This window comes from Cottoperca gobio, chromosome 5 (genome assembly GCF_900634415.1).
Source record: "Cottoperca gobio chromosome 5, fCotGob3.1, whole genome shotgun sequence".
Classification (NCBI taxonomy): domain Eukaryota; kingdom Metazoa; phylum Chordata; class Actinopteri; order Perciformes; family Bovichtidae; genus Cottoperca; species Cottoperca gobio.
The window spans coordinates 20356376-20374761 of record NC_041359.1 but is presented as its reverse complement, the minus strand read 5'-3'; the positions used below and the strand labels follow the sequence as shown (position 1 = coordinate 20374761).

Sequence of the window (18386 nt, the reverse complement as noted above, 5' to 3'; positions counted from 1 at the left end):
CTTCTTTCACTGCCTCTCGTTAACTCATTTTCTAGCCTTCAGTCGTTTTCCTCTCTTGTTCTTGTTTGTTTTTCACCTTCGAGCTCTGTCGTTTTTGATCTTGATTGTATTTCCTCCTCTTTGTCTCTCTTTTTGTTGCTTTTCATGTCATGATGTTCTACTTATCATTTCTCCTTTACTGATTATTTTCTACTTTGGTTCTCTTTAGCTCAAGCTGCAGTTTGTAATATCTCTCTCTCTCTCTCTCTCTCTCTCTCTCTCTCTCTCTCTCTCTCTCTCTCTCTCTCTCTCTCTCTCTCTCTCTCTCTCTCTCTCTCTGTGGCTGCAGTCCATCGCCTCTTTGTCTCCTGGCAGACAACAGCAGATTGCAGGCTGGACAGGGCATGTGGGTGTTTGACATCACACACAAAGCTGTGGGCCATGTACAATGTCTGCATGTGCAAGCACAATTTTAAATATTATTATTTGCACACTTGCTTTCCATTCCAGCTTCATCGGCGTGCATGCACATAATTGAAAAAACATTCGTTGAATTACACACAGACAAACAAGTTGTTTCTATACCTGTCTGAACTGACAGGCCAAGAGATGGACACACTGGTGGAGAGCTTACAGAATAGTCTAGTACATTTATGCTATTATCATATTCATGCAGCACAAGAGCAGATTAGTGTTTGAACGGTGGAGCCAGTGAAACCAAATGATTGGCAAAGGGTTGTTTTTCATCCAGCTTATATAACCAACTCTTTTTATTCACCCAAATGAAGACCACATCATGATTTCTCCTGCCTCCCTTCCTCTCTGTTATTTGGCATGGTTTGCATGTGTGTATTGTGTTACATATTGCTCATTGGGAATGGATTCAACCCTAATCAGTTCTGATGGGAAGCTTGTTAGTACCTGCAGCTTTAAATCAGCACTTAAAACAACAGCTAAGCAGTTCAGTTTTTTAAGAAATGGAAGAGAAATAATACATTCAGCCGAACTGTCTCCACCCTCTGTCACAAACAAAATATTTTAAGAAAATGAAGCACTATAGAGTAGGAGATCATTGTGGAAATGTTATCACTCGACGTCATACACTGCAGTAATGCTGCCTGATTTTTTTCTACAGCTCTTGGGAGTGGCACAAATTGCATTTAAAGGTTAGGGTGAACAGAAGCACTGTGTGGCAAGAGAAAATCATAAATTATGTGTGCAGACTGAAATAGTATTTCTTATCTACTCTAAACATAGCAACTGAATATATTGCTCTCAAAATATTTACCTAAGCATGGAAAAGTCACAAGGTTGAACTATTTAAATCTAAGTTATGTTCCTGTTTCAGTGTATGAACTCCACCCGGCTGCATGTTAAACCATGGCCGCAGTGACCTGCGGTCCAACAGTAGTCTACGTATATCTAATATTCATATTTTTCAATCAGGGATGAACGCATGAAGCCAAAATAGCTCAACCTCCGAGTATAAAATTACACGGATCTTCCGACGTTCTTCCGCATCCATGGGGCCCGTAGAGCATGCGCATTTGTGTTGTCCTTAAGCCCCTCCTCCCAGCCGCTCCGTCACGGTCGGTTTTAGCTCAGTCACATGAATGGAGGAGGGAAAATAACTCTGGATTTGGCTATTAACGCATTTCACAACTTTTAGGACCTAATGATATAAATATGGGCTATTCAAGTGTTCGTACTGGAAAGTTGATTTACCTGGGGAAAAAAGTATACGTTGATTTACAGACGTCTCTTTCCCAATGTAAGTCAATGGAAAAAAGTATGGCATAATGTGACTGACACACTTCCTGGGGCTTTTGGGGATTTTACTGCAGTTTGCAACAGACAGCCTCTTTTTTCTGTTTATGGTCAGCTCTGTGCCTTGTACACAAACAAATAAGCTGCAGGTTTGCAAGGCTGGGGTAGAATGCCTGCAGGTCATCCAAGTTTTTATGTCCTTAAAGCATACATGAAGTTTAGTTAATTGGTTGGTATCATCTGGCTTGATTGTTTGATATAATTGAATAACAATGAAAGTGGTTTCTTATAATATTGCTTAAAGGAAGCATATATAAGGTGAATAGAATCGGTCCAAGTACAGAACCCTGCGGGACTCCATGACTAACTTTGGCTGTCATGGAGGATGCATCGTTAATGTGTACAAACTGAGATCGCTCAGATAAATAGGACTTGAACCAGCTTAGTGCGGTTCCTTTTATGCCAACACAATGTTCCAGTCTCTGTAGTAGAATGTCCTGATCAACAGTGTGGAAAGCAGCACTGAGGTCTAACAAGACGAGAACAGAGACAAGTCCTTTGTCTGATGCCAATAGAAGGTAATCGGTAACTTTCACCAGTGCCGTCTCTGTGCTATGATGAACTCTAAAAAAACAATCACATAACTGTTTTGCGACTACTTTCTCAAGGATCTTAGAAAGGGAAGGTTAGATATCAGTCGATAGTTGGCAAAAACCTCTGGATCAAGATAAGAAGTGGTTTTATTACAGCTACTTAAAAGGATTTGTGGTACGTAGCCAGATAATAGAGACAGGTTGGTCATATTTAACAACAAAGTATTAATTAAGGGTAACACTTATTTCTAAGAGACAGGTTGTTGGCTTGGACGAAGAAATTGTTGAAGTTAGTTGGTTAAGGTCGATGTAGAAAAACAACATAACAGATATGTGCTTGTGAACTTTAAAAGGAACATGATGACTTGTGAATTGAACTACAAAGAGTCCATCCTTGAAAGCCAACATAACTTATTATTTAAGCCACTTATATTTGTGTGCACTGGGATTTGGTGTCAAGCTTGTTGTTGAATGTGTCATTTAAAAGGCTCAGAAGCAGCGGGGCCTTTAGCCTTATATGTAATACTTTGAGGTGCAGGGATTATTCATGTATTTTATCCCAGACTGCTGGTGCAGACATAATCACAGTTTCGGAGCACCCTCCCGAGGTGTCTGGTTTTTTATGTAAGGGCAGAAACATTACATTTTCTTTGTAGTAGATTATGTAACTAGTAAAAAGCATTTGCATGGCAATTGGTGAGCGTATTAAGACCTATGAAAAAATTACGTGTGTAGCATCAGGAGTTCTTACTTTTGTTCTCTTTTTTCCCATGTCTTAACAGTTTTAATGCCTAAATTTCTCCCTGTGATATCAATCCATTTATTTCAACTAAACAATAATAGCAATAATAATGTGTTTCCTTGTCGGAGCATTATTGTCTCTTGCCTTCTACAGGGGCATGAATAGAACAAGACTCATGGAGCTTGTATGGATTTAATGACGTGCTTATGTAACGTAACGCTCCCACTTCCTGCTCACTATACAACCCTCTTGACAATAAGGAAAAGCCTATACAAGGGGTGATTTGTAGCCTATGTAAATCCTGTTTATTACAGTATACAGTACATCCACATTACATAAGAGGCCTTTGCAGACTTCTCGATTGGTAATTCGTTTTATGACAGCCTTTCCGCAGGCTTGAAAGAACAGAGATGAGTTCCATGTGTTGTAGCAACATATATGGGGAAAATGATTGTTGTATACATGGATCCGATTCTTTCCATATATCCCTATTTCAGACATTTATCCATAGTTATTAAATACTTTATTACTTTATTACTTTATTCTTAAATACAGATTATATTTAACTCCCACAGATGCCAACATCCTATTTCTGCTGAAAAAGACTGAGTCGTATTGATATAGTGTCCTAGTGAGTCACAACCTTGGAGATCTGATTCCCCTCTCCACTTCACCACGATCACTTTCCTCACCAGCATTACTAGTGATTGAACCACGTCCTCGTGTTTAAGAGAGTTAGGTACATTTCCAAGCAGACATAAAAGTTTACTTTTGATGCAATGCACGTTCTGACAATTAAACAAATACATCGGGGTGTCCGTGTGGTTCAAGATGTGACAGTCCTGATTTGTCTGGGAACCTTTGTCTAGTCATTATCTAATCTATCATCATGTCTCTCTTTACTGTCATTCTATCACATTGTAACTACAGTACACTAGACTAATGAATGAATGACCATGCATCATAGAGATGTGTTTTGAAGTTTTATTTTATTTCTCTCTCTGTCAACTGCAGTCACAGTGAAAGCTACAAGAAAATAAAAGACATAAAGGTTTCGAATACACATCTCTCAGTAATGTATAAGTCTCTCAAGCTAGCGTCCATAAACAGGCACAATCACGTTAGCACAACAGAAATGTGATGAAATAAAATATATTTACAGAAATTGTGTCACATTATCCATGTAAAGGCACATCAGCAAACATTATACACAAATATAAAACTAAATGGAAGACATTTACCGTGTGCGCATCTTGGACCATGTGCAGAATGAGGTTATTCTGGAACATGTTTCAGAAACAGTTACACACATAAAGAGTTAAATACAGGTCACTTACTTTAGTTAGTTTAGACTGTATAGAAATGTTACACCATCAAGGTCAGCATACCATACATACTGTACATGTCGGTATGTGCCATCAATGCTCAACATGTTACTCATGTAGCCAATGCAACACAAAGAGCAGCGCAGAGAAAATGGGAGTGAAGGTTAGACAGCCTCCTCTACAGTGTTTCTTCTTCTCTCAGTGGATGTCTGCAGGCTTGTGGGTGGGCCAGGCTGTCTTGTATTATTAAACACAATATGACTTTAGGCAAAATGTTACACTTGGTGACTAAATATGTTGGACAGAGCGATCGACTGAATATGTGTGAACTGGCTGTTCAGCAATGTGATGCTGGCTGGTTAAATGATTGGTTGAATGGCGACCCAAGTCTGTGTCTGTTGAATTCATATCTCTGGTTGGCTGTGTGACTTGTTTAATATTCAGCTGCTTGATATTCAGCTGGTTGGCTGATTTGTTCGGTTTCTCGTTGACTAACAGGCTGCTTTGCTGTCTGAGAGCCTGGTTAACTGACACAATGATTCAGTATAACAAATACTTTTAAAATAATATTTCTTTATTCCCTGTCTCAGTTTGGTGTTTTTCACTTGTGCGGTCTTTCTCAAATTGCCATCACTGGTTTCAGGTCATCTAATTTCTTCAGCCCTTTCTGCATTTCCACTCCTCTGCTTCACTCCTCCACTCCATTTCTCCTCTCCACTCCATCACTTTACTCTCCGAGTCCTTGAATGTTGCCTCTAATGGCTTCACCTCAGATGTGATCTCTTTCTCTGTCTCTCTTGGGGTTGCATAGCCTTTTGCCTAAGGCTTCACGGTGCACTCATGCAAAACACCCACTGCCCCGCAATAGTCCAAAAATATAGGCTTCACAAATTAACATACACAGGATGCATAACATTCAAAAGAGACTTTTAATGTGATATATGTGCTCCTGTTCAGGACTAATACACACAGAGGGCCGCAGCCTCCATAAAACATGTTCGTAAATTAAATATTGATGTGGCACTTTCTTACACTGGCAATGTGGCTTTACATAAGGTTTTAGTGATAAACATTATGTGTGAAGTCTCCCTCTCTCTCTCTCTCTCACACACACACACACACACACTTGCTCTTGCTTTACAAACTTCCCGGGACAGATTTTTACAGGGAGTCACAGGGGAAGATGAGGTGTTGACAATAATCTGAATCACTCTCCAGACGCTGTGAGGGGAGAGTGTGGTTGTGTAGCTGACTGTGTTTGTGTTGGCCTTCACAGGGGAAGTCGTACGTGTTTGACCAGGTGTTCCCTACCAACACCACCCAGATACAGGTGTACAACACCTGCGCCAAGCAGATCGTCAAAGGTGAGTCACGTAAACCTTTTTCTTCCAAGATGTGTGAGTAACACAAAAGCTGAGGGAGAAAGCCAATACACCTTGAATCTCCATATCCTTGGGGTCCCCTTGTCAGCTTTGTCAGTTTTCCGTTCACTGACTGCATCCATTAGCAGTGAGAAAACCAATTTCCATGACATGATGTGGTCACACAACCTACAAGTATGAGTATCAACATGCACATATCAACAAGATGCATACTTATCGCGGCACAGCGGGACTGGCGTATCCAGAAGTCCCAAGATCAAACCCTCCTTCTGTCTGCCTCTTTTTTCCCCCTTGTTAAGGTTTCGTTTTTGTGCCAACTTCAAAGCGAGTGTGAAACTCCATTGAGGTAGCTCTACTATAGATGGAGCATGAAATAGAGATTGATTTGGTGGGAAAGATTACTTGCAGTGTGAGATTAGCAAGAAGGCCGAGGAGAGACAGAATAAAAAGGCGGGAAGAATTGCAGCTCAGGGTTGGGAAAAGTCAAGGATAAGGATTTAGCAAAATGAAGGAATGAGATGAAGAGTGAGATTTGACATGTGTCAGGGGAAAAGGGTAACAGAGCAAGGCCAGAGGCAGCTGTTTTTGGAGACATCTCCATGTTTACACTTCCTCTTCTTTTTGGTCTTTCTGGCTGTCAGGTTCTCTCTTGTTTTGCTAGCTTTTCTCTCCGTCTCTTCCCTTCTGCGTGTCCTTGTTAAGTGATCTTATCTCTGGCTGTCATTTCTTCCAGACATATTCTTTTTTCTTTGTTCTATTATGTGTCATGCTCTGTTTCGTTCTCACCAAAATGACCAGCGCGTAGGCAGGAGAAGACACGTTGCTGAGCTGAGAGCTGCACGAGTAAAGGAAACACAGGAGTGGAGGAGAAAGACAAATGGTGCCTCATTGTTTCAATTGAAAGCCTTTGTGATTTGTGGTTAGCTAACCTGTGACAGCCGGCCTTTCAGGGTGACGTGTTTTTCTTTATCCATGTTTGACTTTTACCGCAGGGGTTTATTAGATCATGTCAGCAATATGACATTCAGCACCGTGCTGCTTTATAGCCTTTAAATGCTGAGGACGTGTTGTTTTCGCTTTGGCTCCTTTCAGCTGAATGGAGAAAGAATAACATCTATACAGTCTCCTGGTGACTTTAACACTGCAGGTATGATGTTGTTTATTGTGTGCAGCCACAGAGGTCGTTCAGCTACTAACCACACTTAAATACTGTGCACCCCTCAGTGCACACAGTCTTCGTGTGGCACAGTCTGATCCGTCTTTGGAGCAAAGGTCAAAGATATTTGTCTTTGTCAAGATGTTTATCTGTCTTCCTTTTTTTATACTTTACATAGCTTGCTCGCCGAAATCTGAAATTCTGTCAGATTTTGTTTTTGTTTTTGGCTCTCTTTCCTCTTTTCCACTAGGCATGGAGATGTGAAAATTTGATGTCACGATTATTCCGGCCTAAATAACTCTTAACGTGGCACTGAAACATAATGAAGTCCCTTTACGTAACATATATTCTTATTGTTTCCAAAGAATGGAACAATCTTAAATATGGTAATCCTAAATCATAAGGCCTCGCTGCATAAAGAAAGGATAAATGGAAAACTGCATCGTGTGATAATTGAAATTCACCACGATCAACTAATCGTCCCATCCCTAATTTCCACATTGCATTCTTCTTGCTTTGACATGCCTTTTGTGTGTTCTTTTCTAATTATAGATGTATTGGGTGGATACAATGGGACTATCTTTGCCTATGGCCAGACTTCCTCTGGAAAAACACACACCATGGAGGTACAGTATCACTAAATAATGTATAAAGTAGACCTCTTGCTGTGGCGCAGACAGACACACAGACCTTTGTATTTTATATTCTCCTCTGCTCTCCTGACAGTACATCTCCCTCCATAACTGTCAACGCTCAATATCTCTCTTTCCCAGCCTTCTGTGGGAACTAACCTCCTTTACAACTCTCTCTGGGAAATAGACCTGATTCTTTTAAAGTCAAAAGCCTCTCTGCTCTCCTTTCTTTTACTGTTCTCCCCACTTAATTCATCCCAGGGTTTGCATTTATCCTACTCTTCACTCACATTTTCTTATCTCGTCTCTTTCTTCTCGTAGGGGAACCTCCATGATCCCCAGGGAATGGGAATCATCCCCCGGATCGCAGAGGACATTTTCGAACATATATTTGCTATGGATGAGAACCTAGAATTTCACATAAAGGTTGGTGTGAATTTCCATGTGTGTTTGTGTGTGTGTGTGTGTGTGTGTGTGTGTGTGTTCATGCATACATTTGCGCAGTTATCTCACAGGGATGTACTCTGTGATACATTCAGTGGGATTTCAGCTTGTGCCTGTGATGTAATCCTCACATGAATGGGCTGAGTGGAAACAGCCAAGCATCAATAAATCATGATATATATATAAACCTTGATAATCCTTCTACCTTTGCATGCTTTTACACAACAGTCTTCTAATAGAGGATAATACCTGGCCAGACCCACAGGAATGCAGATTACTGCAACATCATTTTGCGTACTTGCACAATGATCATCCCTTACAATCCGTTCTCTTTCTGTACCACTTCTGTCGCTCCCCTTTATTCCAAAGATTACCTGCTACATGTTTTTTTTCTTTGCTGCAGGTCTCCTACTTCGAGATCTACATGGATAAAATCCGGGACCTGCTGGATGGTGTGTTAACGCACTGAACACATATCTTTAAAACAGTGAAAACCCAATTTACATTTGTTAATAATGTACAGTTTCCTTGCAGTAAACAGATTCTAACTTTTAAGCCAAACCTAGTCGTCAAGTCTGAATGTCCTCTGGGGATATGGGGGCATTTCACTTTTTATAATCCTATTTTACTGTTACCGTCTTGCTTGGGGCTCTATGCAGCCCGAGAGGAAGACTGCAGACATAGCTCAGGGCTGATAACAGTACTTAAACCTGGTCTGCATGTTTTACGTGTAAAAATAAAAATGAAATGTATGTTTTTTACAGCTAAGGTAGTATTGTCCGAAAAATAAGCTAGCATCGACCATCAATCAAATATAAGGCAGTGAAGCTTGGAGCTCTTTGTACTCACCAAATAGGTTTAGTTTATCTTAATGTTTTAATTATGGAAAGCACAATATTTATTACTATGGGTGCCCCCATTTTTTTTATACTTCTCTGCTTTAGACAATAAAGCGTTGTGGTTTTAGGCGGAATACACTCAGAAGCACCTCAACATTGCAGTGCATAGTCTTATCACTGAGAGTTAACCGGTGTAAAATGATGGAGAGCCACGGACAGGGAGCTGAAGGCAGCCTCCTTGTGATTACATCTTTAATCGAGCCACAGACAGTTGTGGATGCCACCATTTGTATGCAGGGGAGTTCGCAGCAGCTGAGTAACATGTGCAGCTATGAACACAAAAAGACAACAAGCGAGATAAAGCGAGGCAGCACAGAGAACTACACCCCGTGGAGGTATTTGCGGAGAGAGAAAGTGGCTGTAGGGTGATACAACACACAAACACGGACACCCACAAGCACACGGCCTCCAAGAGGAAAAGCAATTTAATCATCATCAACAAGATATGACTTTCAAATGTGAGATGACCAATGTAGGAATTTGGGCCAATAAATGCCATTGCAATATTTTTAAATTGTATTTAATGACATTAGCTTCTGCTTAACCTCTCAATGACTCCTGCAAAAATACTACAGTTCCATTAATATCATTGAAAACTAGAGTCTCACACGTTTTCCACACAGCATTATCTGACTCACCAAGGGAACATAGTCAGGTCAGATTAAAACACATTTGTACACACACACACACACACACACACACACACACACACACACACACACACACACGCGCAGATAATGCTTTGACGCAATGTCCTCTTTCCCACGCATCCTAGTGACAAAAACCAACCTGTCAGTGCACGAAGACAAACACAGAGTTCCTTATGTGAAGGTGAGTCATCAGCAGTTTGACATGATGCAGTTGAAGTTCTCTCCTTTTATTGTGTGGATATAGTTTGTGTTGTGGGTGTATGTACCGTAGTACGGCATTGTAAGGAATACGCTTATTTAATTATAGAGTTAGATGAGATGTTTGATACTATTCTTTTAAATATAACCATTATATATAACCAAATTAACCAATTAGCCAGGCTGTGTCAAAATCCAACTACCAACACTTCTAAAGTGTTTTAATAATAAAACCGTTCACGTTGTTATTGAGTTATGAGCTGAGCTATTTATTGGCATGACTAGTAACTTCCCGAAGTTTCAGCTGGTTACAATTGTTCAAAGCCAAAGAATAGTGTGAATTTAAGTTTTTAAACATTTTGTTTTTTGTACGTATTCAATAATCAAGTATTAAATGCTGGTAGGTGGGTTTTGTTACCATATGGCAGAGCCATGCTAGCTGTTTCCCCTTGTTTTCAGTCTTCGTGCTATGCTAAGCTAACTGGCTGCTGGCTGTATCTTCGAGTCTTCTTAATGTTAGCTAACGCAACTTTAAAACTTCAAACCTTTGTCATTTCTGTATGATTGTATGTGTCTCTATTTGTGCAGACATAAACATATGTGTGCATTCATTAACAGAAACAGTGTGTCTGTTGGTGTGTGTGCTGTATGTATAGATGATTATTTGTTTTCTTCACATGTCTTTCTTTCACTAAGGGCTGCACGGAGCGCTTTGTCACAAGTCCCGAGGAAGTGATGGATTTGATAGATGAAGGGAAGGCCAGCCGTCATGTTGCTGTCACCAGTGAGTCACACTGTTGATCTTCTTTTTGTCCTGACACTCATTCTGTCAGACGTTTCATGTCAGATTTATTTTCAGAGTGAAATTATTACAATTTCAAGGTGCAAAGGTGAGAGATGCATGACGAGACGCAAAGGGAACATCTTGCTCGGTAATGAATTGAATGACGCTCTATATAAAGAGTTTGATTTAGAGTCTCTCCTCTCGTCTCCTCACTTTATTCTTTAGACATGAATGAGCACAGTTCCCGCAGTCACAGCATCTTCTTGATAAACATCAAACAAGAAAACGTGGAGACAGAGCAGAAGCTGTGTGGGAAGCTGTACCTGGTCGACCTGGCTGGGAGTGAGAAGGTAGGATGAATGGGGAATCTTTCTCTGAAAACATTAAAAGTAGGGCTTCACGCTGCTATAAACTCACCATCAGCAGGATTTTACAACACTGGGACCAGACGCCTTTCTCACAAAAGGTGTTTTCAGACATCAAAGGATAAAAGCAAAAGCAAAAAGAAGATAAACAATACCTTAAAGCTCTGAACTTCACCCTTAAAGCATTTTAAAGCACTCGCTTTATGGCACTGCTCTGAGCTTTCATTAAATTCTACTTTATAAAGAATATGTCTTAGGGTTACGTCTGTGGCTGATGCAATATCAGGGTTAGTGTTTGTTCACTTTGAGGGATGCAATCAGTTCAAAAAATAATTTTCTTAAAGATAATAAACTCTTTGTATGCGTTCTAGCTCTAAGGAGGTTTCAGCCGAGACAGAGGTCAAATTGAGGGGAGCCACAAACAACAAATTGTCCGCTTGTTTCAAGGTCTTTTAGGTCAAATCTGAGTCAGCCAGCATCTCAAAAACAATTTATCTCCAGGACATTCTTTAAAAAGCAGACAAAAAATACAATTAGAGACAGGGCTGAACATGACCTTTGGCTCCTGGCTGTAGGATTGGTACAGTTGATAATATAGATGCAAAATATAGAATAGTGTACGCTTAGAGTAGTAGATCTGGGTAGATGCTGACGGCAGTTTGTAGCTCATAAGTGCTGATGCTGCATCTGCAAGTTGTCTTGGTCGTCCCTGGGGGAAGAAGGAAACAGTTGTGCTTTAGCAACTTCTTAGACTGAGACAAAATATTATTGATTGAACAGGAAGCTGGTGCATGCTCCACAGAAGGCTTTGATAGGACAACTTGCTCTACACTATAACTCAGCTCCTCATTATCTCGCTGTAAATAATTGTATCCCATGACCATTATATTTAACATGTTGTGACTTTCCTTTTTAAGTATGTCTGGCATACACCTTCTCAAACCTTGTCATCTGTTTTGAAAAACAAAAACAATTTAGCACATAATGCGTAAATGCTTTCTTTTACAGGTATGACATTTCCCTCGTTCCGTTTTCCCAAAAACAGAAATGTAATCTTCCTCATTAGAAATAGAGGAAAAAGTTATGAGACAGTTATTTGAGTTTTCTTCGCTGTGTTAACTTTATATGCAGTTGTTGGTTTCCAGAGAATTTTACTTCACCAGAGATGTTGAATTGTATGCTTGCTTGTTTACAAGTTTAACATTTCTGCATGCTCAGCTGACTTGCTGTGTACTAATTAAAAGACTCTCTTCGTTAAGCTGGCAATTAATTATAATTGATTAATTAAAAGTGTATATACTGAACACTGTCTGTGTTTTCCCTTTAATTAGTACCAAATCACATTTCCCCTAAAACTGTTACCAGATCACAGTTTCCCTTTAATTAGCACCAAATCACATAGTCCTGTAAATTTATTATGAATTTACAGATTTTGTTTCTAGGACATTAAAAGCAACTACAGGACCTGTACGATAAAGAATTTAAAGAATGTGTATGCTTGTTATGTACTTAATGAACTATGCTTGTGTATGTGTGTCAGGTCAGTAAGACAGGTGCAGAGGGAGCAGTTCTGGATGAGGCCAAGAACATCAACAAGTCTCTGTCGGCCCTGGGCAACGTCATCTCAGCCTTGGCCGAGGGAACGGTACGGTGGAGAAATCCTGTGCAGTCTTTCTTATTTATCAGGATGCTGAAGTATCGTTGCTGCCTCAGGCTTGTCTTATGATTATATATTTTGACATATACCTAATACTCGATCGCAAAACAAAATGTTTTCCAAAATTGAGTCTAGACTGCTGAACGTATTCGATTGGAACAACCTAAAGGTCTTCAACGTCAGTCACAGCCAGATCCCACACAATGGATCAGACCACTATCAGGAAGTAAAGTGAGAAGATCGATACTGCTCTCAGACTTTCTTCTCCTCTAACTGCTGGCAAGAAAGCAAAATGTTTCAAACTGTTCCTTTTAATCCTATTTTAATTGCCATAACCACAATATTTTCCAAGTATTGACATTTCACATATTGTAGAAAGCAATAATTCCACAATCCATAACGCTGCTCCAGCTGGTAACTTATTTCCATTTTTCGCCAAACCATAACTTTCACCCACTCATTCAGCCCAGTCTATAGTCCTTCCAAGCTCCATCGTCATAATTAAAATATTCACCATCTCTTATTATATAACTCAGAAGGCTTAGGGATCTCCTCATAAACCTAATGGAAAGGCTCACAGACGGTAAACGCTTCACACATCTTTCATAAATCTACTGCCATTCATTCTTTATTCATTGAGCAAGGACAGAAATGTCTTTTTGAAGGTATTCCAGAGGTTCAAAGAGGTAGAACTGTGAATGATGCAGCAGATGAAGAGAAACCTCTTCTTTCTTTGTTCTGTACTGGTGCGCACAACATATAGCTTTTATTTTTAGGAGGAAAGGCACCTGCATGGTGTTACAGCATTTCAGAATGTTCTCCAAGGTATTTTAATCCTTAAATATGTTCTATCTTCCCTTCTCTCACTATCTCTTTGTAGAAATCTCACGTGCCATACCGTGACAGCAAAATGACTCGCATCCTACAGGACTCGCTGGGCGGGAACTGTCGCACCACCATGTTTATCTGTTGCTCTCCCTCCAGCTACAATGATGTAGAGACCAAATCCACCTTGATGTTTGGCCAACGGTAACATGCTTCCTTGCTATGTATCCATACGCTGCCGCACTGTGCATCGCTGTCTCGCTCAGCTGCATCTGTTGGGATGTTTCTCTGCTGAAATGTGTTCAAATCAGATATGCTCTTCACATATTACTCCCTCCAACGTTAGCTTTTGCTTTATGGAGGCAGGGTTTGTGTGTGATTTCTGATTGTGCTGCAAATCCTTAAAAAGCTGTTGTTTTTTTTTGTAATCTTGAGGGCAAGATGCAGTCATAGTAGCAGAGATTTGGTCTGCTTGCCAGCTCTCCGTTGCTATTGCTTAAAGTCAACTGAAAGAAACTCACAAAAAGGAAAGATCCTGCAAAAGCCTCCTTATCCATCTCCATCCTCCACAAGAGTTTGTTGAAATAAATAATGCATCACCGAGCAGAGGGAGTGACACAATCTACAGCGAATTTGAATTTTACCGAACAGAAGATTTGGTCTCTTATCTGTCAGCCACAGTAGCTGTTTAACACCTTGATTAATCTCTTTCTTAAAACCAATATGACATCAAAAATAGGGTGACATGATATATTGAATGACAAGTAATATTATGGCAAATATTTGTCACACTGTATTCCGTGTTATGGAGTGGTTATATTGTGTCAGATAACGATCCACAAGTATACAGGTTTGTGTACAATGTGCAGGTCTATGGTCGGACTGTAGATGCACATGTAGAGGTACACAGTGCATAGATACATTTAATTGAATTAGCCATGAACCACTTTATTCAACATTTCACCTGTTTGATTATCAGCATTGCCCTTTCCAAATAAACTAAACTCTGATATGGTGAGACAACTTTAGATAGGGCTGTTTGTCTTGCTAATATCAGGGAATAAATGAATAAAGACAACAGTGTTTTCTCACTGAAGTGTGAAAGGAAGTGAAAGCCATTGATGTGAAATGCACAGCTGGAGCTGAGTGCTGTGGCTGTAGCATCATGAATGTTTCAATTCTGTGATGTCACTTATATGCGTCATGATCGAGTAATAATTCATAGTCACATACGGTACTCTATCCTCTTATATATATGTACGATGCTATAGCTTGATGTGAATATGTTTTAATTACATTCCTTACAGTTCTTGCCTCCCTCTCTCTACATGCACCATCAAACACAGTTGGCAGAAACCCAATTTGCATACCAATTAATGAGATGCATGCCCATTTTCATTGAGCAGCCAGGGCTGAAATACTTTTGTTGACAGTTCTCTCACCATGCTCCCTCCCTTCCTTTCTTCTTCTCTGTTTCTCCCTGCATCCCTCCAATTAGTGCCAAGACCATTAGAAATACCGTATCAGTGAATCTGGAGCTTACAGCGGAGCAGTGGAAGAAGAAGTACGAAAAAGAAAAGGAGAAGAACAGGTCACTGAAGGACACCGTTCAGAGGCTGGAGGCTGAGCTGAACTGCTGGAGGAACGGTAATACTCACACTGATATCACGCGTGTGGCTCACAAAAACATGGCATATCTAATTCTTCCTCCAGGGAAGAACTGTGAAAATTGTTTCCCAGGCATTTGGACATTATCGGTACCTTTCATATTCAATGTGATAATTATTTTATATTTTTTGCCCGATAAGTGAGGTAGTGGTTGTTCAGTCTTGACAGAAAATCTTTGGCGCTCTGACTCTACGGGGAGACTTGTAATCCAGGGTCGTCTGCCCTGAGCAGCAGCAAGATAACGCCCCCCCCCATGGAGTTCAGACACTAGTGGTGGTGGCTGATGATTTTTTAAAACAGCAGCAAAATGATAGGCCAACAGTGTAAGTGAGCTGCTGTGCTATTGGATAGATGAGACCAATATATTCGATTGATAGCCCCAGACATTGGCAGCAGGAATTCATAAGTGATCATGTGTGAGATGCGTGAATGGCAGGATGTAGGAGAAACAAACTACTAGCCTGAGCAGTCACAAGATTAGTCTTCCTGACTGAATTTACGCTAGAGCTTCATTTCATCTAGAGCCATTTTGGGAAAGAAATGTTTGTCCAAAACCTACAAAATATCTGAAAAACTTATAATAGTGCAACTTATCCTCAACTGTAGTTTGTGCTTATTGCTAATTAGCAAATGTTAGCAACTAAGATGGTAAACATTATAGCAATTAAGCATCATCATGCTAGCATGGTCACTGTGACCATGCTAGCTGTGATGATGTTAGCATTTAGCTCAAAGCAAAGCTGGGTTTAGGCCTACTGCACTCACAGAGCTGCTAGTGTGTTAAATTACTGTAATAAATGACACAAAATTAATGAGATTAGGTACCAGTTTTAAAAAAATGATCATAACTCAGGATCCTAACTCATTTATTTTACATTATATATTATTTTTGGTGAAAAAGATTAGCTTCCTATTCATTAAAGACTAAAAGCGGTTCCCTATCGAAAAATCTCTAAATCAGATCCCTTTAATGCAAGGAAGAGCACTTACCAATGGAATTAAAAAGTTACCAGCCTGCTAGCCTGCAGACATTATTTTTCAGTCCACGTAAGTGTCGATTTAACCTATTTTGATATCATCTGAATACATGCCAGTGGAGATATGAGAGAAGAGCAGCCAAACAGACTTGCTGGACTTGTGCCCAAAATACTGAAAAATTCCTTTCTGGCTACTTCTATTTCTACTCTTTTACACTTTGTATAATTGGATTCCCGTCTCATTGTGCAGAAGGCACGAAACGCTGGAGGATTTATGTTTTATGAATCCTTATGCATTAGTAATACTTGTGGCGACAAGGGCTCACATGTACAGAGAAGTTGCAACCTATGCTGCTCTTCTGTGTCAGCACACACAAACACACCTGTGTCAGAGCACATATGACGCACTGAACTCACACATTCACTCCTAATTACACACACACACACACACACACACACACACACAAGCTTCTAGGCATCCTACCCTGCTGGGCTGTAGGTCAATTCAAATGTCAATGCAATGAATGGTTGTGATTGGTTGACATTCAAGCTGTGTAATGAATCCTGTCCGACATATTTCTTGTTGATCATTCCCTCGGTGCTTGACCTGAATTTAAAACAAATGCTGAAACACATCTTTATTGAACACCTATCATTGAAAATGATTCCTTTTATTGCTTCATCCCCCTCAGTTACTCTCCTTCACACACACACACACACACACACACACACACACACACACACACACACACACACACACACACACACACACACACACATCCTCTCCCTCCACTCTCCTCCTGTGTGCCTCTCTCACAATTTAGTACTTTTAATTTCCTAATAGATCATTTTGACAAAATCATTACCCCCACCACTGCTCCCTTTATTGTTGCCCACTTCAGGCCAGGAACTCCCTGAGTAAAACGCTTTTGACCTCCATCTTGTCCCACATTACCCAACTCTTTAGTCAAGGATGGCCCAAAGAAGGAAAAAGCTGTCTCATACAGTACATTCCACCCCATCTCCTCCGTCTCCAGTCCAAAGCAGAGAGCTAATGTGCAACCATTTGTTTTCAGGTTACTGTTGCTTTGAACAAGGCTGATGTTTTTTTATTGACTCGCACACCTTCAACTAACCAAGAAGAGCTAATCGGTGAAGGGTGTCAGCTAGATGTACCGTCTTAACTATGGATTATTTTGACCGAACCACTCAATTTCCCAATTGATCGTCTCCCTTCCAGCTACATCGCATCAGTCAAATCAGTGCTGTGAAATCCTGGAGGCACAGAAAGAAAACTGTGGAAGAAAGATTCCCAAATGGTTCAACACAAACCTCCTGATGCTGCCTGAGGAAGAGCATTACAATCACAACGCATTACAATCCACAGTAGCTGTCAGTCCAAGCCTGTTTCTGTGTTCTTCATGGCATTATGTGCTTGTACTTGTGCACAATTAGCATACTGAATTTTCCACTTGTCTGCATTCAACGTCTCGCTTCTTTTTTCTTCGTGAACTACTGGAGGCGTCTGAGCCAAAGCAGTGACATCGTTCTGTTATAAACATCTGGCGTGCTGTACTGCTGTTGAGCCCATAGAAAAGTAAAGCTAAATTAAGGCACATAAATATCTCAAACCTTAGATTTACCTAAATGTATTCAGAACTAAGGAAAGGACATTATGAAGATAAGCCCACTAATCCCTTTTTGAATAATACATAGTGGAGGATTGCCAGAGATAAGATCAACACATTTATAAAGAATCTAATATTTAGTCCTTCATTTTTTTAGGTGAGAATAATGTTGAGCATCTGAGCCCAGGATCGGAAGACATCCCTCTGGTGCCTCAAGAATCTGAGGACCCCCTTCTCGATATCTGCAGCCCCTGCAGCCCCTGCAACCCTTGCTCAGTTTCTTCCTCCATTGTGGTTCACATCTCTGAGGAGGAGCGGCAGAAATATGAGGAGGAGATCCGCAAGCTTTACAAACAGCTGGATGAAAAGGTGATGAATGAATGCCTCATCGGACCCATTTGTGCGAGTGAATGCAGCGCTGTTTAAACACAATGGATGAGATTTTTGTAATGGTATGCACACATGCACACAAAGAACATATCACACATGTATTATTCATAATAATGAATTCAGGATCCGACACATAGTAGTGACTAATATAGAAACTCATAGGAATATGTCATTTGGGAAAATTAAACAATGTTCTTCATTGAAAGGCATTAAAGCTTTAATTTATTTAACATATTATCTATGCTCATGTGTGCTGTTCTCCATGGTGCAATAAAGTGTAATGTTATTGCTTTTATTATCATATATTCCATTAAATATGTCTTAA

The 18386-nt window shown here is 40.2% G+C and overlaps 1 protein-coding gene across 1 annotated transcript in view; it reads left to right on the top strand.

Annotated features, from left to right (window-relative positions):
* Positions 1-18386, top strand: part of kif5ab (kinesin family member 5A, b) — a 56760-nt gene that overhangs the window by 12613 nt on the left and 25761 nt on the right. Inside the window, exons 2-12 of the mRNA XM_029431477.1 lie at positions 5683-5770; positions 7497-7570; positions 7898-8002; positions 8424-8472; positions 9695-9750; positions 10464-10551; positions 10777-10901; positions 12457-12561; positions 13454-13602; positions 14897-15045; positions 17829-18040. Coding sequence (XP_029287337.1) covers positions 5683-5770; positions 7497-7570; positions 7898-8002; positions 8424-8472; positions 9695-9750; positions 10464-10551; positions 10777-10901; positions 12457-12561; positions 13454-13602; positions 14897-15045; positions 17829-18040 — 1200 coding nt within the window. The remainder of the gene's footprint in view (positions 1-5682; positions 5771-7496; positions 7571-7897; positions 8003-8423; positions 8473-9694; positions 9751-10463; positions 10552-10776; positions 10902-12456; positions 12562-13453; positions 13603-14896; positions 15046-17828; positions 18041-18386) is intronic.